Source organism: Dromiciops gliroides, chromosome 6, assembly GCF_019393635.1.
Source record: "Dromiciops gliroides isolate mDroGli1 chromosome 6, mDroGli1.pri, whole genome shotgun sequence".
NCBI lineage: Eukaryota > Metazoa > Chordata > Mammalia > Microbiotheria > Microbiotheriidae > Dromiciops > Dromiciops gliroides.
The window spans coordinates 13,825,443-13,853,422 of NC_057866.1; the positions used below are offsets into that span (position 1 = coordinate 13,825,443).

At 55.1% G+C, this 27,980-nt stretch overlaps 1 protein-coding gene across 2 annotated transcripts; it reads left to right on the forward strand.

Moving 5' to 3' along the window:
- The first annotated feature begins 203 nt into the window (after positions 1-203).
- On the forward strand, positions 204-27,905 carry VPS37C (VPS37C subunit of ESCRT-I). 2 transcript variants are annotated; one of them, XM_043970943.1, is made up of 5 exons: positions 204-415; positions 16,798-16,906; positions 19,531-19,702; positions 22,746-22,828; positions 23,081-27,905. In XM_043970943.1, exons 2-5 carry the CDS (start codon positions 16,814-16,816, stop codon positions 23,819-23,821), a joined length of 1,089 nt encoding a protein of 362 aa, XP_043826878.1. In that variant the 5' UTR covers positions 204-415; positions 16,798-16,813; the 3' UTR covers positions 23,822-27,905. The 2 variants fall into 2 exon arrangements, with proteins under 2 accessions (XP_043826878.1, XP_043826879.1); XM_043970944.1 differs by lacking the exon at positions 204-415 and adding an exon at positions 2,663-2,805.
- The last annotated feature ends 75 nt before the right edge of the window (positions 27,906-27,980 follow it).

Sequence of the window (27,980 nt, forward strand, 5' to 3'; positions counted from 1 at the left end):
TGGACCCCGCCCTTGGCCCTGCCCCAGCCCCCGCCTTCCTCTGGGCAGGAGTAGAGCGAGGTCTCCGGGGCGGAGATGGGCTGGTTTGCGCAGGCGTAGTTCCGCTTCACCTTGCCTCGGGGGGCGGAGCCTCCTCGCCGGGCCCAGAGAGGGGGCGGGGCTGGCGGCACCACCTCGGGCGGGAGGGGGGGCCGGTTCTGGACCCTTGGACCGTACCAATATGGGAGTGGGGTGATAGCGACTAAAGAGAATGAAAACCAGAAACTGGACCAAGTGGGAAGAGCTGAGAGAGACACAGGGTCTGAGCGACGTCACATCCGGTGGGTGGGGCTAGGCTCTCCCCACCCCACCCCCGGTCCGGAAGCGTGCGGTTTAAGCAGAGGGCGGCGGTGGCAGCAGCTGCGCGGACTCGCAGGTGAGTGGCCGGGGAGGCGGGTCCGGGGGCTGCGTGCGGGGGGGTGGGACTGGGGAGAGGGTCTGGGGGGGGCGCGGGCAAAGCTCCTCCACTGCCAGCCTCGTCCTGGCGGAGCGCCGTGATTGGGCGGAGGGGGCGCGTGACTCACGCCGGCGCTGTTGCCTGGAGTCCGGGGTGGGGTGGGGGGAAGAGAGGCGAGGGGAGCACGTGACCTCCACCCCTCCTTCCCCTCGCCCCGCGCACGTGACAGCCCCCCCCTCCCTAGCAGTTGTGCAAAATGGTATAGAAGCCTCTGAGCTGGGAGACGCCTAGAATGTGGGACGTCAAACTGACCCAGGGTTCTAGAACAGAGGACATAGAAACCTCGGGGTTGGGGGGACACCCAGATCGTGGGGCATAGACGGTTAGGGCTGGGAGGAACCTGGGCCCTAGAGGGCAGACCCTCCGATGGGGGGGATTGTGGGGATCCCTGTGCACCTGGAAGCTCCCTGGGCAGAGGATGCAGACCCGGGAGGGCCTTGGGGCAGAGCCCTTCCCGGGTGGGCGGAGCCTTGGCTTAGGGCTGCGGGTGCCTGGGAAACATACAGGAAAAAGACTGGGGCCCTGCCCTCAAGAAGCTTACATTCTAAGCAAGCCTGAAAGAAGGCTGGGCCCATTCCCCCAATCCCCCCAAGGAGCTCACCCGTGGGAAGGGGGCTGGCTAGGTGGAAGGTGTTCCTCAGGAGGGAAGTGGGATGTCAGAGCTGGGAGGGACCTCGGAACAGGGGATGTCAGAACTGGGAGAGACCTTAGAACAGGGGATGTCAGGGCTGGAAGGGACCTCAGAACAGGGGGTGTCATTGTTGGGAGGGAACTTAAAACAGGGGATGTCAGAGCTGGGAGGGGAATGTCAGGGCTGGGAGGGACCTCAGAACAGGGAATGTCAGGGCTGGGAGGGGTCTTAGAACAGGGAATGTCATTGCTGGGAGGGAACTTAGAACAGGGGATGTCAGAGCTGGGAGGGGCCCTAGAACAGGGAATGTCAGGGGTAAGAGAGGCTTTAGAACAGGGAATGCCAGGGCTGGGAGAGACCTTAGAATAGGGGATGTCAGGGCTGGGAGGGGCCTTGGAACAGAGCTAGAAAAGGCCTTAGGACATGGAATCTCAGTCAGCCCTCATTCAGTGAACATCAATTAAGTGCTTGCTGTATTCCAGTCACTGTATTGAAGCTGGGGATCCATAGAAAGGCCCTCAGGTGTAACTTGGAGGGGACCTGGGGGAGTGGGGCCAGGCCCTCCTGTAGCCCAGAGATTTCAGCTGAGGCTTGAAGGCGTCCAGCACAGCTGGGGCCTGGCTGTCCTCCCTGCCAGGGCGTTACCCCCTCAGAGTGCCCCCCCTCCCCCCCCCCCCAGTGCTCCAGGTCCTCACCTCCACTCATTTCCCGATCCTACTTCCCACAAGAAGCTTTTCTGGGCCCCCTTTAATTCTTCGCTCCTCTGCTGCCGATGATTTCCAATGTCTCTCCTCCATTAGACTGGGAGCCTTTCTTTGTGTCCTTGGAGCTTAGCACAGGACCTGGCATGCAGTAGGTGCTTGATAAATGCTTGTTGACTGACCGAATGACTGGGTGGGAACCTAGAAAGCCAGAGCTTGGAGGGAGCTTAGAAATCCTGGAGGGATTCTCTCCTTGCATCCCTTGGGAGGAGCGCCCACTTGCCCAGGGGACGGTGTTGCCTTGGGTCTGCAGCCAGTGAGCCAGGTGGGGCTGGAGGCCGCTCCGGTGGGGGCCCCTGCGTGCTGTCCTGCAGCTGGCAGGACCTGGGGCGAACTCACTTTTCCTTTCTGGCCTCAGTGCCCGCCTCTGCAAAGTGGGAAGAAGGGCGCATTTCCCAGGGTTTGAAGGAAAAATGCTTTGTCAATCTTTCTGCCTTTTATACCGTGAGCCAGGGGTGTTATTGCCCCTCACCCAGTCACTCGGGTGCCTTATCTGAAAACGGGGGCATTGGAGCGGATGATGGGGGGGCCGGGGCCACCCTCGCTCTCAGTTGTGTTTGCCAGCTCGCTGAGGTGCCTGGCACGGATCCCGAGCTGCTGCGGTCCCGTCTCTGTCATCCCCAGGGGACAAAAGCTTCTTAGGATGCAGAGCTCGGTCCTAGGCACCGGCCCCGAACCCCCGCCCTAGCAGCCTCTGCTGGTGCTCCTTGCCCAGGCCAAAGCTCTGCTCTTCTCCCTTCCCCGGCTGCCCCCCTTGGCCCCCTTCCTCGGCTGCCCCCCTTGGCCCCCTTCCTGTCCGAGACCCTGGCCACCTCTCCTTGGACCCGTGGAGCCCAGAGCTGGGGATGGGGAGAAAGGGACCATGCCGGGGACTGCCTTTTCCTGGGCTGCTGTCCAAAGCTTCCGACTCTGGACAGGTATGGCCTCTGCGCCGGACAACTGGGGGGATGGCGGTGCACGGGATGACCGTCATGGTAGCCAGTGGTTCTGTAGCCTCTTGAGGTTTGCATAGCTCTTTGTGTGATCATCCCAACAGCCCAGGAGGTAGGTGCTGGGATGATTCCTCCTTTATAGTTGATGGGTTCAGTGACTTACCCAGGGTCACTCAGCTCATGAATGAGATTCTGGAGGTGCCTGAGGGCCCAGTGGCCCCTTTCTCCCCATTCTTGAGTCTCGGCCTGAGCCCCAGCTGACCCATCTGGTGGCCTTTGCCGTCTGTCCTTCACGCTGGTCTCCCCCCTCCCGGGCTTCTGTTTTGGCTCACTTTCCCTGTTGTGCACAGGGGCAGTCTGATGGGCTGGGCAGGGTGGGACTGTTGGGGGGATGCCCCATCTGCCATTCGGAATGCCTGCTGTGGGCACCTGCTCAGCCAGGGGCTGGTACCACCCGGACACAGGTGGCGACTCGCTGCCCTGACAGTGCTGGTCACCGTCAGTAGGGAGCTTGCAGGCTGAGAGAAGCAGGGCAGTGAAGCAGCGGCCGCAGACTCCAGACGGGAGCCTGCAGGGAGGATGGGAGCTTTGCAGGACGTTGGCGAGAAACGCTTCCCTGACGGCTCCAGTGTGGCCAGAGGCCCCAGAAACGCGGTTCAGCCCCGGTGCTGCCCTGTCTTTGCCCAGGCCTCGGGACAGAGCAGCCGGCCTCAGACAGGGGTGGGTCCTGCTGTGCTTGGCTGAAGGGCAGGTGCACAGGGGGTGGGGGTGGGGGCGGGGCCCCACCCTGACAGCTGAGGCCCGGGAGGCATCATCACGCTCTCAGTCACATCTGCCTACAAGGGGCTCTGCCAGTGAGGCTGTGAGTGCAGACAGTTTATCCTCCCCATGTCACAGATGGGGACACTGAGGCCCGGGGTCCACAGGCCAGGCCACTTGGCCGGAGTCAGGGGAGATCTGACCTCTCCCTCCCTGCCCTGCCCCTCCCCCATGCTTCACCACACCCTTTGCCTATTGTAATTCCAACAGAACCAGAATGGCCAAGGAAAGCTCCCCTGCCGCCCGCAGGTGTAGGGAGCCCCTCGCTCATGGGGCAGGGCGATTTGGTCAGCACATTTTTTAGAGCCATCACCTTGGCAAACAGATGGAGGGTAGAGTGGATGATGGCAGCAGCCCCGTGTGGCCCATTAAGGTTTGCAAAGTGCCGCATCCTCACAGCTGGGCGGGGAGTGCCATTGTTATCCCCATTTTACAGATGAGGAAACTGAGGCACAGAAAGGTTAGGGCACTTGCCCCAGGGTCACACGGCTATAAATGTCTGAGGCTAAGACTTGAACTCAGATCTTCCTGAATCTAGGGTCAGTGCTCTATCCATTGTGCCACCTAGGAGCCTCAAAGCAGAGAGAAATAGTTCAGATGGGAGGTGATAAGGGTCTCAACTAAGGTAGCAGTTGTGTGACTGGAGAGAGGTCATAAAGACCAGATTTGGTGGTGGGTTGGATACATGGGAGAGGAAGGTGTTTCGGAGGACACCGAGGTTGTGAATCTGACTGATTGGGAAGATGGTGGTGCCCTCGGCAGTGACAAGGAAGTCTGGGAGAGTGGGGGGGGGGGTTTGGAAATAAGGATAATTTTGGTTTATTTTTTTGTGGGGCAGTGAGGGTTAAGTGACTTGCCCAGGGTCACACAGCTGGTAAGTGTCAAGTGTCTGAGGCCAGATTTGAACTCAGGTCCTCCTGAATCCAGAGCAGGTGCTTTATCCACTGCGCCACCTAGCTGCCCCTTTCTTCTTCTTTTTTTTTTTGTGAGGCAATTGGGGTTAAGTGACTTGCCCAGGGTCACACAGCTAGTAAGTGTTAAGTGTCTGAGGCTGGATTTGAACTCGGGTCCTCTTGAGTCCAGGGCAGGTGCTTTATCCACTGAGCCACCTTGATGCCCCTGGGAATAAGGATAATGAATTATTTTAGGCGTGTCCAGTTGGAGATGCCTACTGGGCATCTAGTTGTAGCAGTTAGAGAGGTGTGACTGTGCCTCAGGAGAGAGTCTGGGGATGACAACATAGATGGAGGATCATCTGCAGAGTGATCCTGAGGGATCCCACAGGAGCTCATGAGATCACTGTGTGCAAGAGCATTGAGTGAGAAGAGGGCCCAGAGCCTTGGGGCCACTTTGTGCTTAGTGGATGTGACTTAGAGGATGCTGAGAAAGAGCAATTGGCCAGATGAGTGGAGACGGGAGAGAGCGCCAGGGGACGGAACACGAGTGGATCCTAAAATGAGCTGAGATGAGGAATGCTGGGGCCTGAAGGCGGGAGCTATTGGTCTGGCCGATGGGAGAGGAGCCATCAGGGCATTCCTGGCTTGGATTGTACTAAACTTGTCCTCATTTCCTTTGTCCTCTGGAAGCTGATTAGGGCCTCCTCTGAGGGTCAGAGGCTCTGTGCCCTGCTGATGGACACAGCCTAGAGAGGAGAGCCGGCAGTCTTCCAAGTGATGGGGAGTTCCGAAGGTGGACTCGGTGCTTGTGTTGGACGCCTCATTTAGCGAGGATTGAGCGCCTGCTTGAGAGACCCCCGCCCCCCCAGCCGTCCTTTCCCATGACACTATCGGGTGCTGTCATTCCCATTTTATAGCTAAGGAAAGTATGGGTCTGGTTAAGTATGAATCGTTAGTATAACTAAGTGACAGTGCCGTGGGATCTTATCCCAAATCTAGGCTCCTTCCATTATTTGTGGTGATTATGGAGTCGTTTCAGTTGCGTCTGACTCTCTGTGACCCCATTTAGGTTTTTCTTGGCAGAGGTACGTGAGTGGGTGGCCACTTCCTTCTCCAGCTCATGTGGCAGGTGAGGAAACTGAGGCCAGCAGGGGGGAGTGACCTGCCCAGGTGACACAGCCGGTGAGTCTCAGAGGCCAGATTTGAACTCAGGGAGGTGAGGCTTCTGACTCCAGGCCTGGCACTCTGTCCTCTGGGCCATGTGACATCTATAATGCAGGGTGAGAAGGGGAGAGGCTGGAGTCAGGGAGACCACTTTGGAGGTTGCTCCACCAGTCAGTGTGAATCGATGAGGTCACGTACTGTAGGTGACCGAGATAGAAAATAGAAAGAAGGGGTGGAGAGGAGAGCAAACTGAAATGAAGACCGTAGTGTTCAGTGACTGGACATTGTGGCTGTAGGTGAAGCAGGGTCTGCCCTGACTTGGAGGTTTGAGCCTGGCCAAGTGAGGCAGTGATGAGACCCCTGAGGGCAGAGAAGAGCCGCTTTTTCTGGGGGGGGGGGGAGATGAGGGGCCTGACTTCACACATGTGGAGTTTGCAGTGACTTACTGGGGGCAGATGGAAGTGATAGGACTGGAGAGAATGGACTGAGAGTCTGCAGAGACCAGACCGTGCAGCCCTGAGGGGCATCCAGCCGTCTGCATTTCTGGTAATGTTTATAAATCAGAGGTGACGCCATTATTTCACCTCCCCGCAGAGGGTCGTTTGGCCCATGGGGAAGGATAACTAAATTGTCGAAGGCCGCCTGGTGCCTCTCAATTTCCTCCTGGCCAGGAAGTTGGGTGGCAGTGCCCGGTCCCTTGGGCCGCTGCTTCTCAGCCACAGTCTTCCTTCCCTCCATTCTGAAAAGCCCCCTGCTCTTGTCGAGGGGCAGCCTGGAACTTTCACGCCAGAAGGATTGGAGGTTGCCCACCTGTTATACTGGGTTTGTGAAGCTTCCTGTAAGATGGGCCGGACGCCTTCCTGTCTCTCACTTGCCCTGCCTGCTCCCTTCCTGCATGCACTGGGAGGTATTTGAAGGTCTTTTGGTTGGGTCTGGGAGCCACCCCCTCCCTCCTCTCCTCAGGCTAGGACCAGCTTTTGGGGATCAGTACTGGCTTTAGAAGCAGGTGAGCCTGCTCAGAGCAGGTGTGGCTCTGAGCAAAGCCTGGCTGTCTTTACCCATACGTGGTTTTATGCCTGGCCTACCTGCCAAAGGGTGGGGAGGAGAGGACTTTGTGCACCTGCAGACACTCTCCTAGTAGGGTTTGGTTTGGCCATCGGTGCCTGTTGAGTTGTTACTCAAAGCCTATCGAAATCCTAGCACTCTCAAGGGCCGTACCCTCACTCCAGATAGTAAATTAGCATCAAATATGTGGCTTGAAATGAGAGCCCGATGGTTTGCAGTGTGTCTCTGTAATGGGCGGTGAGTGCAGAGGAAGAAATGCTGATTCTATTGATTCTCAGGAGCCGTGATGATGGAGAAAACATTTTAGATAAAAGTGCTTAATAAAGGGGTCCCGGGCATCCCCAAACAAGGAAGCTACATGGAAGGGGGACGTGAAAGGGGGAGGCTCGGACAGCTCAAGGGAAGAGGGAGGGGCCCAGAGGGCATGGCATGGAGGCTGGGCCCCAGCCTCATTAGGATCATGCCCATTTATTAGCTCCATGGGGAAATCAAGTGGTTCAGCATTTTGATAGCCGGGTGCAGGCCTGGAGCCTACCTGGAAGTGAGGACGCTTCAGCTTCAAGGAGTGAGGTTTAGGGAGGTTTCCAGGGCAACCCCAGGTCTTTGTGATGTCACCAGGAGGGCTGAGGAGGGCCAGGCAAGGGCAGCAGCTTGCCTTGACAAGCTAGGACAGCAGCAGCTTTTTCTGAAATCCCAGGTCAGAGCTGGGAATCTAAGAGAGACTTTCCGGTTCTCCAGTGGGATTTTAGATGAAAAGTATCCCCTTTGTCAGTGGCTGTTGGAAGATGAAGGCTAGGGATGCTGCTGCAGGCTTCAGCAGAGAGAATTCAAACCATGGTCTCTGGGGGGTGCAGCTGGATCCTTGCTGCTCACTCACAGTGGCCGACATTGATAGAGCACTGCTTTGTTCAGTCATTTTAATCGTGTCCGACTCTTGGTAACCCCATTTGGGGTTTTCTTGGCAGAGATGCTGGTGTGGATGGCCGTTGCCTTCTCCAGCTCATTTGACAGATGAGGAAACTGAGATTAAACAGGGTGAAGTGACTTGTCCAGGGTCACCCAGCTAGGAAGTATCCAAGCCTGGGGCTTCATCCACTGGGCCAGCCAGCTGGCCAGAGCACTTTACATGGGCACATTTCATTTGAATCCCAAAGCAACATTGTGTAATAGGTAGTATAAGTATTCTTTTTTTTTTTTTTTGGCAGTGCAATGAGGGTTAAGTGACTTGCCCAGGGTCACACAGCTAGTAAGTGTCAAGTGTCTGAGGCTGGATTTGAACTCAGGTCCTGAATCCAGGGCCGGTGCTTTATCTACTGTGCCACCTAGCTGCCCCAGTATAAGTATTCTTTATTCCCATTTTGTGGATCAGAAAGTGAGGCCCCTGAAGGTTAAGTGACTTTCTTTTGTGTGATCACAGTGCTGGTCCGGGTACCATATCTTTCCATTCACTGTAGCTATTTCTCAACCCCTCTCATAAAGCAGTGATGATCTGAGCTCCCTAGGTATTTGAATACTTCAGCTACTGTTGGTGCTGCTGCCAACCTGTGCATGCTTCCCCTTCCTGTACCCTTTCCCTAGGTCCTTTCACGTTGTGGGAGTCCTAGGCTGCCTTTGGGCAGTCCATGCATGAACCTTAACTAGGTGATTGATCGCATGTGAGGCCCTATCTCTAGCATAGAGGTCCCCCAACTTAGGGCCACGCTTGCATGATGGTAGGCATCATGCTTCAGTTCATATTGCGTCCTTCCTGGGGGCTTCACTCTGCTTCGTGGTCCTCTGCTTTTCCCAGGAAGTGGGGCTGGTGTAGGCCCCACCCTCACATTACTAACAGGTCTCTTGGAGTCTAGTCTGTGATCAGACCGAGTCACTGATAGAAAATGGCGGCTCTTGTTTTCGTCTTGCTTTATGAGCCTTTGGCCTAGGCCTTGGAGAGGCAGGTTTTGAGGGCCGAGAAGGCAAGAGGCCCCCACCGTCTTCAGCACCACATGGCCCTGGAGTGGCAGTGGCAGTGCTAGACTGGGCCTTCTGAGCCCCTCGGAGGAAGAGCTGGGGGTGGGGAGAAGCTGCCTGCTCCAAAAGCACATCAGGGGCTGAGCTGGCAGACCGCCCGGAGTGTAGTTTATCTGGGACTGTTTGCCGCTTCAGACCGTCTGTCGGGTGCTTCACACCCCGTCTTCCTTGCCTCGCTTGCTCGGGTATCGAGAGAATTGGCATCAACAGTCTCCTAAATGTCCTTGGCACTTGGACTGGTAATCAGCCCTTGTGCCTCCGTATCTGCTGTGAGATCTTGTCCCTCCTTTTTCAGGCCGTGTGGGAGCATTTCAGCAGAGATAAGAAGGGCTGGGCTGATTGTTCTAGATAGCAAGGGTTCCTGAGGAGCCAGGCTCTCCCTCTCGCCACCCCCAGGACAGCTGTAAGGATCCCAAAGAGCCGCTGTCTAGGTACCATCCCCTTGGCTCAGGTGCGTCATTTGGAAGCCTTGTCAACCCGTCAGTGTCTCATCTCACTTGTGTACACACACACACACACACACACACACACACACGCACACACACACACGCACGCACGCACGCATGCACATACACACACCCATCACAGCACTTTGACTTCTCTGAGAAGGCAGAGGCAGAACCCCTGTCTGTAGAACGGTGGAGGGGTGCTTCATGGCCTTGGAGGGCCCTTCACCTCCTTGACTGATACTAATGTGACCAAGGTGAAGGGCCTGGTCAGATGCCTGTGGCCTGTCAGCATCTCCTGAGAAGAAGAGTTGGTGGTGACTGTTGGCTGCGATCCACTGTGTGACGTCCTCAGAGGTTGTGGCTCACGGTGACACACGTGGTTTTAGAGTTTGTGTTATGTGACCAAGCAACCTGCAAGCACTTAGGGCAGGTCCTGGAACAATGCATAGTGCGACCTATTGTGATGGTAATGGGCTTGTCCAGTGGAAAGATGCTATGACTGAGGAAACAAAGGTTTGATCTTCTGAACATATAGGTGGCAATTGCCTAACAAACTAGGGCCAAACCTTCTCAGCTTAGGCCTGGACCCTGAGTGCAGGGGGAGACAGACTTGTGTACATCAAAAACAATCAAATGAAGCCAATTGATTAAAAGGAAACAGTACAACATTAGGCAATCTAATTTCTAACTGGAGGAAGGATTAGGGACTTTCCAAGTTGAGATGGGGAGAGCGAACAGATGCAATTCCCTCAATTCAGAAAAAGAAGCATCCCTCTCCCCCCGAGTGGCTGTGAACAATCAGAGGAACATGGGAACAGCAAGTGATTGACCATCTTGGGGCCAGTTTTTAAATAAGACATATGGGTTCCTTGTGATGTATAATTGTGAGAAAACTCCTTGCATCCACCTTTGGATCTGACTGGTTTCTGATCGGCACAACCCAGGTCCTTGGACCAACTCCCCAGCCTCACAGGCCTAGCTTGAACAATGCAATGAGGTTTTTTCCCAATTTTCACAATTGAATAAAATTTTCTCACAAGACAGAAATTGGACTAGACCCATAATTGAACAGAAAGGGAACTGAGCTGGCTCCAGAATTGAGTCACAAGATGGAGACAGTGTGGTTCACTCACTTCCCACAGTTAACCACTTGCTGTCCTCATCCCCTCAACTTCCCCCGTTTTGATTCATGGGGGAGGGGCAGCCCACTCCATCATGATCACTTCTCTATAAGCCAAATCCATAAGATATTTCACATCAGAATCAGAATCACCTAAGTCAGGTTACAGATCAAACCACTTAGCTCACCATTGGCTAATTTTGAGAAGGGAGATTCACCCATCACCAAGGTAACAGAAGGGAAACAATCGGAGAATGTGGATTTCAGATGGGGCTTCTCCAATGACTAATGACTTGCTTTGTTTGTTTTTTATTATTTTCCAGTTACATGTAAAGATAGTTTTCAGCATGTGTTTTCATAAGATTTTTAGTTCCAAATTTTTTCTCTCCCCTTCCCTTTCCCCTCCCCAAGACAGAAAGCAATCTGATATACATTATATGTGTACAATCCCATTAAACAAATTTCTGCATTAGTCATGTTGTGAAAGAAGAATCAGAACAAAGGGGAAAAAACCTCAAAAAATAAAAGAAAAACAACCAAAAAGTAGGAACAGTCTGGTTCAATCTATATTCAGAATCCACAGTTCTTTTTTCTGGATGTGGAGAACATTTTCCATCATGAGTTTTTTGGAATCGTAAGGACTTGCTATGTGATCTTGGACAACTGAATTCCCATGATCCTCACCTGGCAGTTTGTGAAATAGGAAAAAAAACAAACTCCAACTTCAGTGCCCTGTGTTGTGGGCAGGGAGGAGAGAGCTATAGGAGGCCAGAACTTCTTGAAAGAGACTGGGAACCTAGAGATGGGAGGGTGGCCGAGCTCATGGTGCCTGATTGGCCTTGCTGTGGGTTCTGGGTGGTGACACATCACAGGGAGGCAGAATTAACCACAGGAAGAACCAGGTTAATAAGGGTGTATGTGGAGTGGGGTCAGGGTTTGCCCTGTGAGCATTTCCGAATGCTTTGGAAATGCTGGCTCCATCTTGACCACACCCTGTGAATACAGTAGCACACATTAGTTAGTGTCCAGACCATTTGGATGCCCTCCTTTCTCCTGCCCTCCCTTCCTCTCCCCTCCTCTCCCTCCCCTCTCCTCTCTTCTTTTCCTCTCCCTCTCTCTCTCTCTCTCTTTTTTTGGGTGGGGCAATGAGGGTTAAGTGACTTGCCCAGGGTCACACAGCTAGTTAAGTGGCAAGTGTCTGAGGCTGGATTTGAACTCAGGTCCTCCTGAATCCAAGGCCAGTGCTTTATCCACTGTGTCACCTAGCCGCCCCCCCTCTTCTTTTTCTTTCTCTGTCTCCTCTCTGTCTCCTCTTTGTTTCTGTCTGTCTCTCCCCTTTCCTTCTCTTTTTTCTTCTTCCCTTCTCTCTGTTCCCCCTCTTTCTCTTTCCTTCTCCTCTCCTTTTTCTCTCTCTCCTCTGCTGTCTCTCTCCCCCTGTCTCTGTCTCTGTCTCTCTCCCTCCTCTGTGATTCTGGGTAAATGACTTTTCCTCTCACCACTGTAGAGAACTCTGAAACGCTGAGCTGAAAAGAAGGTGCTGACCGACTTTGGTAAAGGGAGTTTCCCTAAGGGTGTCGGTGATATCACAGGCCAATGGCAGCCTTATCCCCAGTCCTGAATCCATCCCTTGATACTTGCTCAGTTTCCCCATCTAGTAGGGATAATCCCTGGTGGGAGGCTGTTTGTAGCCCGCCAAGGGCTATGCAGACATCTGCTCTGCAGAGTTCAGTCACCTCCCCTCCTTTCCTCAAAGAGGATGTGGATTTGTGGGAGAATTTACAAAGAGCTTTGCTCTTGGAGGAAAGGAGCATTAGGGTCTCTAGTAAGGGGATGGTGTCCCTGCTTTTAGCCAGGGAAGTGTTTGGCCCAAGGCAATGGGCCCATGAGGTAGCAGGTTGGCCCCATTGGGGCTCTGGCCTGGGTCTGAATCTGCAGGAACCAGAGAGGAAGGGCCTTTGTACTAGCCCTGAGAGGACATGGGCCTGGTACTGTAGGGTTTTGAATTATGATACTACTACTATTACTAACAACACTAACCTCTATAAAGCGCTTTAAGGCTTACAAAACACCCTGCATATATTATTTCACTCCATCCTCACAGCCACCTTAGGTACTGTTATTATTCCTATTCTATAGATGAGAAAGCAGGCTGGAGAGAGGTTAAGTGTCTTGTCTCACACCTTTGAAGGTCACTCTGCTGAGGCTTGACCCGTAGAGAGACATCCTTGGATTATTTGAAACGCACGTGGGTCCTTTGGGGAGCCTGAAATGAAGTAGATGTCAGGGAGGCAGCCTTGTTTTGCCAGATTTTTAAAAAGCGTTTCCTTCTGGATTTGCTGTCGTACTCATTTTCTTTCCCAGCTGGGGAACAGAAAAGGTATTTATCAAAATAAGCACCAAGACTGTCCTCGGCCGCTTTCTTTTCAGTCAGTGGCGCTGAAGATTTAGCTCCTTTTGTCGACTCCAAATTCCTACCGGGTAACTGAAGGCCATCAGTCTCTCTCAGGGTTGGAAAGATCCCAGAGCCATCAACTCCAACCCCAAGCGATCCCCTCTGGATTTTCCTGACCAGTGGCCATCTGGCCTTCGTGGAAAGATCCCCAGGGCCATCGACTCCAACCCCAAGCAATCCCCTCTGGATTTTCCTGACCAGTGGCCATCTGGCCATTGTGGAAAGATCCCAGAGCCATCGACTCCAACCCCAAGCAATCCTCTCTGGATTTTCCTGACCGGTGGCCATCTGGCCTTCGTGTAAAGATCCCCGGGGACCTCCCGAGCTCAGCTGGGGTGGTGCCTTGTGGGAAGTGTTCAGGTACCCTAGAACACAGAAGGCAGGAGAGCCTGCGTTTGGGTCCTGGCCACGTGAGCACAGGTGGGTCACCTAACCGCCCATCTGTAAATAGACCATTCTGTGGAGAAGAGGAGCCTGTTAAGGGGGTGACAGACCTGTGATTGCTTCTTAGCTCTCGGGGCTCTTATGGGCATCGGATGAGATGACGTCTGTCCAGTGCTTTGAAAATCTTCACATGCTGTAAAACGTCAGTCATCCTCATCCTTTTCTTGGAATATTTTAGCTGGGAGGAGCCGTAGACTGTTGAAGCCCAGAGTGGGCCATCGGGTCAGGAATCCCTTTCCTCCCATGCCTGAGTGGTCATTCGGCTTCACTAGGAAGCCTTCCTCGAAGAGGAGCCCACTGCCACTGCTGTCACCACCACTGTCACCACCGCCGTCACCATCACCACTGCTGCCACAACAGGCCCTTCAGAGGCAGGCAGCCTCTGCTGCTTTTTGGCTGCTTGATTCGTCACAGAGTTTTTCCTCCCATTGAGGTCCCAGTGCTGGCGTGCTGCTTCCTGGGGCCCAGCGGAGCGGGAATCTTTCCTGTCCCCACAACAGCCCTGCAGAGCCTTGCAGATGGCTTGCCCGTCATCAGAGCTTGCAAGGACTCACAGTGCCCTCCTCTGAATGACCGTCCCCAATGCTCAGTGTCAGAACTGGAGGGACCTCAGATCATCTTCCTGCTCCTCACCTCCTCTGCCCTGTGCCCACCCTGGTCACTTCCTCCCAGTACCCGCCCCGCCCCCCAGCCCTCCTTGTTCCTTCAGGCCTCTCCAAGCTCTGCTTTTGATCTCCTGGACTCCTGACCCTCTGAACTGCCTTCTGCACCCTCAGCTTTTCTGCTCCTCCCTTTTAGGGGACGTTTCCGCTCCTGTTAGAGAGCATGGGCTGTCTTGATGCTTCCGTTTGTCTTCCCAGCACTTAGCGCAGTGCCTGGCACACCGTAAGGGGCCTAATAAATGCTATTGGCTCAGAGAGGATCCCTGGGCTGCAGTTCTTAGCTTCCCACGTTTCCTCACCAGCTGAGCCAAGTGCCCGGGCTCTGGATCAGAGGTTACCCCAAGACGAGAGATACCTAGTAGTGCTATTGCTGGGTCAAAGGGTATGCATGGTTTTATAGTCTTTTGGGCATGGTTCCAAATTACTCTCCAGAATGGCTGGATCAGTTCACAACTCCACCAACAGTGTATTAGTGTTCCAATTTTCCCACATCTCCAACATTTATCATTGTCTGTTTTTGTCATATTAGCCAATTGGCTAGGTGTGAGGTGTTACCACATCTTAAAGGACAAGAGGGCTTCCCTGAAGGAAGGAGAGAGGAAATGCCAGGCATGGGGACTGGTCAGCACAAAGGTGTGGAGATAGGAGAGTGAGGGAGAGAGGGAAGGTCAGCCTGGCTTCACTGAAGGGTGGGCTTCAGTGAGGCTGGAAGGGTAGGTGGGGGCCAAACAGAAGAGTTTATATTTTGTCCTAGGAGGACGCCCCTGGCATGAGTTGGGTAGCGGAGTCTCGTGGTTAGTCTGTCTTTAAGGAACCACGATGTGGTTAGAAATGCAGTTTCCTTCATACTTTGGCTTGTCGGTTAATTCTTGATTTGTGCGTCGAAACATGGGGTTATTCAGGTAGCTAAATAGATTTCCCATGGCACCCAGCCTCCGGGAGAATGGAACTGTCTGCCTTGTTCAGCACAGAAGTGACAGAGGAGGAAGCCAGCCGGGAGCTCTAGCTGAGACCGCTCAGGGCTGGGATTCCAGAAGCTGGGCTTCTCTTCCTGGTTCTCCTGCTGCCCACCATGTGCCCTGCCCTGTGTCCATTCTATCCTCCCATGATGGCCCAAATCACGGGATGTCCTGGCTCCCCTGGTCAGCATGGCAGACCTGTCACCACCGGCCCCAACCTGCCTTTCCTTTAAAAAAATATATTTTATTTTTAAATCATAAAAGTATTTTTTATTTTCTAGTTACATGTAAAGATGGTTCTCAGCATTTGTTTTTATAAGATTTTGAGTTCCAGGTTTTTCTCCCTCCCCTCCGTCCCCCCTCCCCAAGACAGCAGCAATCCGATAGAGGTTATATATGTACAATCACATTACACATATCTCATTAGTCATGTTGTGAAGAAGAATCAGAACAAAAAAGAAAAACAAAGAAAAAGTAGAAATAGTCTGGTTCAGACTCCACGCTTCTTTTTCTGGATGTGGAGAGCATCCTCCACCACGAGTCCTTTGGAGTTGTCTTGGCCCATTGCACTGCTGAGAAGAGCTGAGCCCGTCACCTTTGTAGTAGCTTTTGCACGTTGCAGTGCTTTCTGGTCAGCCTGCAATGCCAGGGCCAGTATTAACCCCTTCCAGGTGGCAGCCTGGGCCCTGCTGGCAGCCGCAGCCTGGAGGTGGGTTCCAAGCCCTCTGGAATGGGCACTTTTGCCCTTCAGCTTGTGAGGCACCAGATCCTGAGGAATGGATTATTGGTAAGAGGGCTCATTGTTTTCCTAGGCCAGGGTTTCCTGGGAGACCGGCTGGGTCCCAGGACAATTGGCCGGCTTTGTTCCCCTGCCCCAGAGGCTGCCACGTTTCCCAGGGAGGTTGTTTCACTTGGGGCTGTCTTGGTCTTCACTTCCCCAGCCTCCCTCACGAAGCCACCAACACATCAGCACGAGTCACCCACCCGGCCGAGCTCTGCTCCTGCCCCCGCCGGCCACCGGACCTCAGGCTGGGCTTTCAAAGGGGGATGGCCTTTCCTCCCTCTTTCTTGTTCTCCCTGGCCACCCCTCCTTGGACCTGGACCAGCTGGGCCACACTGAGCTTCGATGTTCTTCAAAGCCAGGTGACCTAAGAGGGAACATGGCCCAGAAGATGTGGCTGGCTGCCCTTCCCCAGCTCCACAGTCATATCTGGGGTGGCAGGAGCCACGTCTTTACTGCCCCGGCGTCATTTCAGGGCCTGCTTCTCTCACCAGACAGCCCAGCAAAGAATTCCGATTTGGCAGCACGACTGTTTCTGGGGCTCTCAGTGAGGCCCAGAAGAATACCTGGGGAAAACCTGTGGCGTTTGTGACTAAATATAACAGAACAGCCGCCCGAGGCTCCGGGATCGAGGCCAAGAAATGCCTCTGGGTGGGAATGGTCAGAGGATTTCTGGCCAGGACAGGAATAGCATCTGCCTGGATGAGGGCACAGAGGGTGCAGGGGGTGAGGGCCCCGAGGACGTCTGGGACCTGTGGGACAAGCTGCTGCTTGTCCACCCAGACCCCCTGCTGCCTCCTCTCCTGCAGTGACCCCAGTCAGCTGGGCTTTCAGGAGATGGGAGACTTTGTCTGTCTGCCGGCTGGGTGAGATGACCTGGGTTTGGACGACGGGCCTGCTTTGTATTAGTGTGGTCCCGAGCAAATTAACCCCCTGCCTCGGTTTCCCTCTCTGTAAAATTCGCCTCCTGTGCATGGCAGAGCCTCCAGGGCTGAGCTAGAGGGATCCCCTCCATCGACTCAGACGCCTTCCCCTTCCTCTTCCCTGGCGGAAGCAGACATGGCCGTGAGAAGGGCCGACCGACAGGACTCGGGCTCCGTGGGAAGCCCTCTCCCCGCAGTGCCGCCTCTCAGCCCTTTCTCTTCTTCTTCTGCAGTTGTTCCCCAAGGAAGATGGAAGAACTGAAAGACCGGTCGGTGGAGGAGCTGGAGAAGTTGCAGGACGACCCTGAGGAGATTGACCGTCTGGTCATGGAGTCCCCTGAGGTAAAATGAGTCCCATGTGGGTGGAGTTTCTAGGTGTGCTAAGCACTTCCCATGACAACCCTGAATGAGAGGGAGGGCTGTTATTATCTCTAGCTTATAGATGAGGAAACTGAGGCAGGCAGAAGTGAAGTGACTTGCCCAGGGTCACACGGCTGTCTGAAGCAGAATTTGAATTCAGGTTGTCTTGACTCTAAGTCCCAGAGCAAAGATGACTGTAACGGCATCAGCAGCCACAGCAGCAGCAACGATACCTGGCATTTATGTGGTGCTTTAGGGTTCACAGAGTACTCGATGCCTGTCACCACATCGTACCCTCCCCCTGTACCTTGGCAGGAGCAGAAAGGCCTTTTGATGTTCTCTCCCACCCTTCCCCAGCCAAGGGATGTTTTGGGGGTGTAAATGTGGATGTGGGGAGTAGGGCTCTAGACCTGCCTCAGGGGCCTTCCCAGGGACACAGCAGTGTCTGGGCCTCTCCTGATCTTGGGTCTCCTCTAGGGAGATCCGGATACCTGCTGACCTCCCGGCGAGGCCCCAAAGCCTTGTGGGCCAGGCTCAAGGCCTTGCATCCCTGGCACACGACAATGGCTACAGGAGGACGGTCTAGCCTGGAAAAGAGAAGCCTGGAGGGGTTTGGGTTGGGGGGCTTCTTCAAGCATCTGAAGCTCTGCTCCTGGAGGAGGGGCTTGCGGAGCCCTGGGGGCGGCACAGAGGCCGAGGAGGCCCTTACTAGCTCCCCGTGGGAATTCTGCAGTAGAGTGGGCTGCCTGGGTCAGGGGGCAGGATGGGCATCTCCCCGCCACCCTGGCTTTGGAGGTCTGGAAGTGGAGGCTTCCCCAAGAGGACGCTGGTGCCCGGGCAGGCTGGCCAGGACGGCTGCGGAGGACCCTTGGATCTTTGTGAATGAGGCTGACCAGCTGGGAAGGACCCGCAGGGCCTGGAGATTTGCCCCAGGCTGTGATGGCCACTGGGAGTAAGTTCTGGGCTTCAGGGCTGGCCCCGACCGACGACTTCTGCTATTTGTGTCTGGGCATTTCCATGAGTCGCTGACGCTTCCCGCTCGCCTCCAGTTTCTCAGGGTGCTGTGGAGGCTCACCCGGGCCTTGGAAGTCAAGGGTCACTGTCTCTGCCTCAGACATGAGGAAGCTGAGGCTCAGAGGGCTTATGGGAAGGCTGGTGTCACAAAGGAAGTGTGCATCCCAGGTGGGATTTGAACCCAGCTCCTCGGGCCTCGGTGCCCTGCCCCAGTGAGGCCTGGGAAAAGGCACAGCTGCGGGTGGACTTCACTATGGTGCCAACAGGGAGCAGGTCACTGTGGAGAGAGGGAAGAAGAACAAAGGCCAGTCTCTGGCCCAGTCCTGGTGAGAGGAAAGGAGTGCGATGCTTCCGTGTGCCCCTGGTCTTGTGCCTGACAGGAAGCGCAGGAGGGAGACTTAACTGTCACCAGTGCCAACAAGAAACTGACCAGGGCCCCCAAAGGGCAGCAGTGGGGGCGATCTCGGCGGGGTCCGAGGGAGCTCGGGCTCTGGGGTCCTGTGCAGGCCCCAGGGCAGCTGTGGGAAGGCCTTTGTCAGGATCCTAGGCAAGAAATCCTCAGCAGGCTTACGCTGGCTATAAATAAATCCCACAGGAGTCAGCAACAGGCCTCAGCTGCCAGGAGAACTGAGATCAGGGTGGCATTAATGGATGGGCAGAGCCCAGGAGGGCACCACTGACACACTGGAGCCCATCCTGAAGGGGATGGGCTGGAGACCAGGCTACCAGAGGCCAGGAACTGGCTGGAGTGGTCAGGGGTGGGGGGAGTGGGTGGTCCGTAGTATCTGTGAATCTGTTGTCCAATAGCATCCCAGAGTGGTGGGCCTGGCCCCCGGGGACCGTATGAGCAGGGAGGCTCTTCCACACTGGAAGGACTTCAGAGGGTCTTGACGCCAGCTTGGCTACAAGGTCAGGGGCCTATCTCTTTTACCTTGGATTCTAAGCTCTAAGGAGGTGGCCTCAAGGCTGAGCATTGAGGGGCGGCCCCACAGAAGGGGAAAACGGGCTTAGAAGACCTAGGCCCAGTGGGGGGACGTTGTGCTTTCAGTTCCGACCCAAGGGAGCAGCTGCCTTAGGGCACCCCTGTTTCCAGCCGTGATCTGACAGGGGCAGCCACGTGTCCATTCCTCAGGGCCGTGGCCATGGGCCATTGTGTGGCAAGAGCCACTAAGCTCATTCCTGAGAGGGCCCTCACAGGCCACTGAGGCCAAAGAAGGGAAGCTGTTCACCTGGGAGGTTCACGACCGGGCACGAGCGCACCCTGTCATTCCGGGGGCCGGGCAGAAGGCTGCGCTGGATGGCCCTCAGTCCCCCCCAGCAGTGGCGATGCTTGGCTTCTTTCCTTTCCCAGGAGAGGCGGCACAGCCTGGGGGACAGCAGTGCTGGGTTTGGAGTCAGGAGAGCTGAGTTCAAATCCTTCCTCTGACACTTAGGAGCTGTGTGACCCTGGGCAAGTCATTTCCCCTTTGGCTTCCTCCTCTGTATCAATGCAGGGTGTACCCCCCTCCTTGCTGGTTGTGGGAGTGGCCCCGAGCACACCTCCAAGTGCTTGGGAGATGTAGCCCCTGTTACTAGGACCCCATTCTTCCTAGGTCCAGGACCTGCAGCTGGAGCGGGAAATGGCGCTCGCCACCAACCGGAGCTTAGCTGAGCAAAACCTTGAGTTCCAGTCCCCCCTAGAGATCAGCCGCTCGAACCTCTTGGACAAGTACCAAGAACTCCAGAAGCTGGTGGAGAAGTGCCGGGAGCAGAAGGCCCAACTGGGTGAGCTCAGGGAGCCCTTCCCGGGGGGCTGGCGGTGCCCCAGAAATGAGCCCCCTCCTGGCCCCCAGTAACTGAGTGCCCCGTGCGAGGCTTGGGGCTGGGGGGTGGAGAAACAGCTGCTGAACTCCTGATGGTCCCCAGGGAGGCTGTGGTGGACCTAGGGAACCCAATGGGTCCTCAGATAACACCGGCCACTGCTAACCCTTAGATAAGAGAAAGAGCGCGCCGAGCATTTATTGAGTGCTTACTGTGTGCACTAGGCCCTGGGGATACACATAGAAGGGCTCCCATTCTCATGGCCGAAATGACCCCATGGGGAAGGTTTTGGCTACGGGTCAGCCAGAAAGGTCCCGGGTCCAAGCCGGCGGTCAGGCCCCTTTAATGTCATGGCCACCGACAAAACCCTCTGAGCTTGTGACAAGCATCATCCCGGGGTCGCTCCTCAGGGCCAGCCCGATGACCCCTGGGCGCGGTGGCCGAGGTGGTCGGACCACCTGGGACGTGCTGCCTTGGGGCTCTCCCCATCCCTCTCTTGCCGCGTGGCTCAGGGAGTGGCGGTTGGTTGGCAGTTGGGGGATGGCCAGGTGAGGCCCCCTCCCCCCATGATGAGTGGTGATTGACAGCTGTGAGGGCCCCTGGACTAACTGCCAGTGGTGGCAGTTGGTCCCCAGTTGTGCTGGTGGGGATGAGGAAGGTAGGTCATTTCTCCCTTAGTGAAGACAGCGCGGATGGCCCAGAAGCAGGTGCGGCGGTTGGGGGGCTCTGGGGCTCGGTCCTGGGCTGTCTCCATCGGGTGGGTCTGAGGGGAGAGCCATGTCAAGTCGAGGGGCTTGGGGGCGTTTTGACTTGTCCCTGAGCTGCCTCCAGTCCCCTCGAGGGTCTCTTAGGGCTTCATTGGGACTGGCCTGCCTGGGCCTGCGTGCACACACACATGTGTATACTTGTGCACACGCACATACGTGTACAGACACATGTGTGTGCTGTAGGGAGACAGAGGCTTCCTGGCAGGTCTGCAGGTGCTTCAGGTGGGCGGGCAGAGGGCCAGAGAGAGCATTTAGGGTGCGCTTGTTCTGTGCCCGTGCCAAACTCTCCCTGGGGAGACCAATCCCAACAAGCAGGAGGGGCCCTGCCTTCAGGGAGCTTGCGTTTTAACTGGGGAGATGGAATCCTTATCTCAGCTCCTGGGATCCTCGCAACAGCCCTGGGAAGCAGGTGCTGTCTCTGTTCTAATGATGAGGACACTGAGGTAGACAGAGGTGACGTGACTTCCCCAAGATTTGAACTCAGCTCTTCCCCCCTTTCAGCCCAGCACTCTGCCCACTGTGCCCCCTAGTGTCCTCCAAGCATGTGTACATAAGGATGCTGCAAGGCGGGCTGTGACATGGTGGTTGTGAAGGGATTGGAGGGAGAAGTGATGCTGAGCCCCAGCGCTGGAGTGGGGGAGGGGTGACGATCCCTGGGCTGAGCTTTGACCGTTGGGCAGAAGAGGCAGCCTCTGGGGCAGCTGGTGATGGGGGGGTGAGCGCACAGCGAGGCTGGAACAGAGAGTACTGGGAACGAGGCCCTGGAGGCTGCTGGGGTCAGGGTGTGGTGGTCCTGAGGTACCTCCTACTAAGGGGGGTGGCTGAAGACTTTAGAGGAGGGGGTACAGAGGCTGGGGAGGACAGACTGGAGAAAGGAGAGTCCAGAGACAGGGCGGGAGTTTTCTGTGCCCTGCTGGCTGCCAGGACCCCGGCTAACTGAGGAAGCCTGCACCCTGACCAGTGGCCCCGACTTTGGGGACCAGACTGCACAGGGCATTGGCCTGGAGACTCAGCTGTCCTATGGGAACCATGTGCAACACTGACAGGGACTGTATGCAGTAGAGATTTAATAGATGCTTGTTGATTGAGTGAAGACTATAGAGTGAGGGGTTGTCCTCCTAACTAGGGAGAAGTCCATGAGCGGATGAAGACGCCTTTATTGAGCACTTCCTGTACAAAGCCCGGGGGACCACAAAGAGAAAAGCCAGGCAAGCCCCGAGTCCAAGGAACTTGATTTCCAATGGGGGGGACCCCAGGCAGAGGAATTTTGATGGAAGTGACATTTAAGAAAACTGCTGTCTGCCTTGGGCCTTAACATCTCTGAGGTCTGGGCTGGAAGCAGGACTTGGGGCCTGATGGTCACTCTATTCTCAGAAATGCTGGAATTGGGGTCCTGGGCTGTCTCCCCTATGGTCTAAGGGAAGGTGGTGGTGATTTGACTCACCTGGCCTGGAGCTAGGAACACCTGTGTTCAAATCTGTGACCCTGGGCAAGTCACTTCTTCTCTGTCTGCCTCAGTTTTTTTATCTGTAAAATGGTGATCATGATGATCTTTGTAGAATCCACAGCACAGGGCCTGGCACAGTGTAGAAACATGAGTGTCTGTCCCATTGGTTAGCATGTGGGGCGGGCCGGGGGCACCTTTCTGTGGGATTTGCTTGTCTGGATGATGGTTGTTGGACCAGGTTGGAAGGAGAGCTGGTGGTCAAAGGCGCTGCCGGCCTCTGGGCTTCAGCTGGTCGGTGGTGGTAGCAGCGTGGTGGTGGTGGGGGGGGGTCATTGGACTTTATGGTGGAAGCAGGCAGGACTAGTGTCCTGGAGTCACCTCCTGCTCTTCCCGGGGTGCTCAGGGCCTGTGCTGTGGGCAGGGAGATGGTGGCAGTGGCCAGCTCCAGTGCCGATCCTTGCTCTGAGACTTTGTAGCTGTGCTGACCTCTCTGGGCCTTGGTTCTTCATCTGTAGAATGGGAATGAGATCAGGGGTTGTGAAGCTCACCTATGGCAGGCAGGTGGCAGGCATTTATTAAGTGCCTGCTGTGTTCCCAGCACCAGGCTCAGTGCTGGAGCTTAGAGATAAGCCAGAGTCCCTGCCCTCAGGAGCTCGAACTCTAATGGGGGGTGTTTGCCGTATCCCGAGGCTCAGCACCGTGCTCTACCGTTGTGAGTGCTCCCTGAAGGCTTCACTCCTCCACTGGGGTAGAGAGGTAATGAATAGGAGGATCGTTTCTCCTTTCTTGGCAGAGAAGTTCTCCGTGGGGCTGCAGCCAGGAACCCTGCTGGACCTTCTGCAGGTGGAAGGCATGAAAATCGAAGAGGAGTCGGAGGTAGGGGGAGTCTCTTCCAGCAGGGAGGAGCTGGTTACCACCCTTGCGCCCGCCTGCCCGGGGCAGGGGCCGGGTTGGGAGGATGTCCTCCTGTGACGTCCTCACTGCGGAGGCAGTGACCTTGGAAAGACTGTCAGCCCTGCTCTGGCCTGGGATGGGAGGGCAACCGGTGGCTGGGGGCACGTGTGGGCTGGGAACCGGCTGCCATAGCGACCACGGCCACCACGGGGAACTCATCTGCTTGCTTTGCAGGCCATGGCGGAGAAGTTCCTGGAGGGGGAGGTGCCCTTGGATACGTTTCTCGAGCGCTTCGCCTCCATGAGGATGCTGTCCCATCTGCGCCGAGTTCGAGTTGAGAAGCTCCAGGAGTTGGTGCGGAAGCCTAGGGCTTCCAAAGAGCCGCCAGCCAGGCCCGCGCTCCCACCTCGCCCACCTATCGAGACCACCACTGCTGTGGCAGATGCCCCGCCCTCCCTGCCTGCCCCACCTGCCCCGCCTGCAGCGGGCCCCCCCTATCCACTCCCCTACAGCCCCTCTCCGAGCTTACCCGTGGGTCCCACGGCCCAAGGGGTTCTGCAGCCAGGCTCGTTCCCCATCACCTCCCAACCCTCTTTCCCCTACCACGTGCCTTCTGGCCCTGGTTATCCACCAGCCCAGCCTGGAGGGACCGCCCCTGGGCGCCCCTGGTCTCCACACTCATCTCCTGGACCGGGATACCCTTCGTCTCAGCCTGGGAGCTCATCTTCTGGACCAGTATATCCCGTGGCCCGAGGCCCAACTCCTAATCCAGGGTACCCTCAGCAGTCTTATTTCCCGGCAGGAGGACGACCCCCCTACCCAACCCAGGCCCCCCCCTACCCAACCCAGGCCCCAGTGCCTAATTTTCCAAGGCAGCCTAGACCCTCAGGGCCTCAGCGAGCCCCCTACCCAACAGGCCCCAGTCTTCCCTATGGGTTTCCCACACCCCAGGGGCCTGTCTGGCCTGGGTATTAGACACAATCCTCACACATTTGCCTCCCCTCACTTCCACCTGTGCCACAGACATTGGTCCCACCACTGCTGCTGCCTACGATTCGGGTTAAAGAGCTGTTGGCCCTGCCCCTGGACTTTGGAAGGAGGTTTGGCCCATGCAGGCACCTGATAAACCGGGGACGGTGTGGCTGTGGTGGCATGCAGGGGTGTTTTCAGAACCAAGGCCTGGCTCACACACGAAGGGATAAGGTCACCCCTGCAGACCTGTAGCTAACAGTGACCCGCAGTGTGAATTTCTATTGCAGTGATGGTCTTCTGGTCTACCAGCTGGTCAAGCGCTAGCCAAATAAGGGGGGAAGATGTGGAAGCTATTTGGGTACACACAGACATTGAAACCAAACCCCAAAGAATTCTGGGTGACACAACCTCACCTCTGCTCCTCCCTTTCCCCCCTGCTGTGGTTCTCTGTTAACACCCTCTCAGGGGACTGGCTGTTGCAGACACTGGCCAATCTTCAGATAACACAGCCATTGGAGCTGGCTATCTCTGCTCTAGGAGAGCCTGCCCTGGGCTTCCCCACAGGGTTAGGTTATTCACAGGGCACTTACTAATATTTTCCCAGATCTTTTACTTAGATAACAAATGATAAAACACTAGTAGGCAGAAGTCAGATACTGGCACCGTTGGATGGTTACAGAGGCGGTGGGTGGGACAGGCCAAGCACCAGAAGCTCTGAGAAGTTGGGGCAGATGCTGGGCCCTCTGGCAGAGACTGGGGTGGGGAGTGAGCCGCTGCAGTAGAAGTTGGGGCTCATAGAGGCAGTCGCCCTCATTACGTTGCCCTGGGTTCCTTCTGAGCCACCCCCTTGCCCTTCAGTGCCTTTGACCTTGGTAGCCTCATTCCCTCTCCATTGTTCCTTTTCCTTGTTTCTCTTAGCAAACAAAGTCATCCCCAAATGGTGCTTTCCCAACACTAATATGTCATTTGATCTCTCCTGCATCCTCCATTTGTTCTTGGGACCTACGCTATCCCTTGTTTTCGTTATTGGCCGCATCCATTAGATCGTGGTTGCACGAGACCTGTTAAGTAATAAGGGGTGGGGTAAGAACAGACCATAGTGGGGTTTGATGGGTGGAGCATTAATGGGGTCTTTCTGAAATGAGGTCACTCGGTCAGACGCTGGAGCTGCTGTCTGTGTAAAAGTTGAATGTACCTTGAACTGTCCAAGACTGAATTGCTAACCCTCTGGCAGAACTTGAATGATGAGGGGAATGTATCACTTTTGATTTCTGGTGCCCCAAATGAAGGGTTGGAAACGCCAGATTGCTTTCTCAACATGTTGCCAAATTCTGCTTGCTTTCCCATAAGTTATTTATAAAGAGAAATTGCTAATGGGCTCTACTGGTTTGAATGCTTCTGGATTAGATGGATGATGTCCCTCATCTATGATTAATCACTACAATAAAACCAGATGCGCTTTGTGCAGTGTCCCGGCTATGGTGGGTTGTCTGCTTGGAAGGTGTGATCGATCTTGGGCAGCATTGCCCACTGGAAATGCTTCCTTTCATCTTTAACAATAAAGCCCTGTCCTCAGCCATCCATCTCCTGCCCTCAGATCTTTGGCCAGGTCTCTGGGGCCTCATTGGTAAGGCCTTCATTTCCTTTTAACCACCCAGACTTGGTTTCCTTTCTTCACCGTTCATATTTCCCTTATAATCTCTGCTGGACCATACTTTTCTGTTGTCCAAGCACTCTGGGCCATGCCTGGGTTCAACTCACCATTTTGTAAGCAATGAGGGCCCGACAGCCCACAAGCAGCCCCATCCATCCATCTCTGTTTAGCTGCTAAGTGACCCTGCCACCAGCTGGAGTGACACAAGAATGTGGCCTGCCCTGGCACCCCCCACTTTGAAGCACTGATTGGCATTCAAAGCTGTTGGCATATCATACGTGAGTGTGAGAGCTGTTCCCTAGGTGAACTCCTTAGCTTCTCCCACTGTTCTAGGGCCCCTGTCCCTTGGGATGAGGGGGAAGTTTTCTGTGAGCTATTCTTAATGGGAGCCCAGAGAAAGGCAGCTTGGGAAGAGCTTGGGCTCAGAAGAGGCAAAGGTTTGAATTCCAACCCTTACACTAACAAGCTGGCCAGTGCCCTTTTCTGAACCCTGGTTTTCTCATCTGTAAATTGGGATAACACCTACCTCTCAGGGGTAGCTTCAAAGGGCTAGAACTATCCACCATCAAGGTCAAAGGTAGACTGTAAGGGACCCCAAGTGCCACTGAGAACCCCCCCTAATTTTTTAGGGAAGGAAATAGAGGCTCAGAAACAGAAACTCCTAGTCTAGCAGCAAATTTGGATTTGAACTCTCCGTTGCAAGTCCTTTGCTAACCTCAGAATGTCACCAGCCCAGTGACAAGCAGGCAGTCAGTGATACTCTGTGAGATAATGAATTGATAAACTTGTTATCTCTCAGGGCTGTCTAGGTACAGGGTGCATTCAAAGAGCCCTGAGCAACTTGTAAATGAGGGAGCACGTTGACCCCTTGACTGAGAGTAAAGTTGGAGGGGCTAAGCAGATTTCCAGATGCCTGCCTGCAAATGCACCATCCAAGCTCATTACGATGAGAAATTCAGCGAAGTCAAGGAGATTTGGCTACATTTCTCAATATAATGAGCTTACATGGTACATTTACTGGGCACTTGAGGTAGGCAGACACAAAACTGGCCAGACCCAGGGGGATCGAACAAACGACGGCTTTGGAGGAAGCAGGTCCCAACGTCCCCGTAGGTAGCAGAATTAGGTGGTCCTTTGGATCGGTGCCGACGTGGTCTGTTTTTATAAGATGTTAACATACTACCAGGAAAGGGTTTTATTTAGAGACTTCTTAGTGCGTCTCGCTTTACCTGCAAGCTCACTTCTCTTTCCCCTCCTTATGCTCCGACAAAGTCACATATATTCACACGATGCTTGCCCCATCCCCGACAGCTACCTCTCAGATGCCAGATGCTCACTCGCTTCTAGAGACACCTTGGGCACATGCCCAAGGGCTCTTGCCACATAGATAGCCAAGCTATTCACAGCATAGTCAGCCCACCCTGCAGCATCGTGATTTCTAACTGAAGAGAAAATTTTCCATCTGGGAAGAGGGATTCTACCCAGTGGGCAAAGCGTGTCTGCTTCATTTTCAGCTGCCAAGCAGTCGGGATGGTCCCATATGCCTTGAGGGATGGGGACTTAGTGTATCGCTCCAGGAAGGCTGAACCGGGACCAACCCAGAACTGTCTCGAGGGACTCGGGCTGAGTCAATGTCTCAGCCTCATTTTTGCCTCTTGCCAGATAAGGAGTTGGGAGACGGGACCCCTTGGGTGCTTTGGAGCTTGAGCGCCCCATTCTGCTTTGCTTCCTCCTCTGGCCTGCTGAGCACACGCTCCATGGAACCCTTTTCTGTGGTTTGCCTTTACCGCGCATTATCTTCATGAGATGGTGGTGATGTCACCGTTCTGAAGGCCAGGAAATGATACAGCTGTGGGAGAGCCTGGTGCCCAAAGCGTTACTTTTGGGATAATAATTTAGACTTGAGGTTCGGCCGGCTCTTTCTGGCATGTTCCCTGGTTACTGAGAATGTGAGGGCCAGAGATGCCAGCTGGGTGACTGTGTGAGCTTTCTTTGCCTGGGAAAGGTCCAAGAATGCCCATAAGCCCTTGGGCAAAAATGGACCCAGGAAAGGGCTTGAGGAGGCCAGTCCTCTGCCAGTCAAACAGCCCCCAGGGCTGCTGGACTGAGCATCTGGACATGAGGAGCTTCCCAGAGGAATCTGAGGGACAGAATCAAGGCCTAAGAAATTGAGAAGTCTGGCCAGATGAGGCATTCCAGCCGTAGGCTGCTGACCCACTCTCTGGTGACCCATGAGCAGGGCTTCCAGTTTGGTACCAGTGGGTTGGGCCCCCAAACCAGGGCCAGGGCTTTACAAACTTCTTTGGGAGCAAGATCAAAGTAAACGCTGGCCCTGGATGGACTCATCCGGGGTGGGGGGTGGGGGTGCGGTCCTTTGGCTGATGGTCCTCACTCACTGCCCTGAGATCTCAGGAGAGGAAAGAGCAGCTGGCTTATGGGTCTGGAGAGGGGTGGGGGGATCAAGCGGGCTCTGGAGCCAATGTCCTGGGGCTAGTTTCTGGCTCTCTG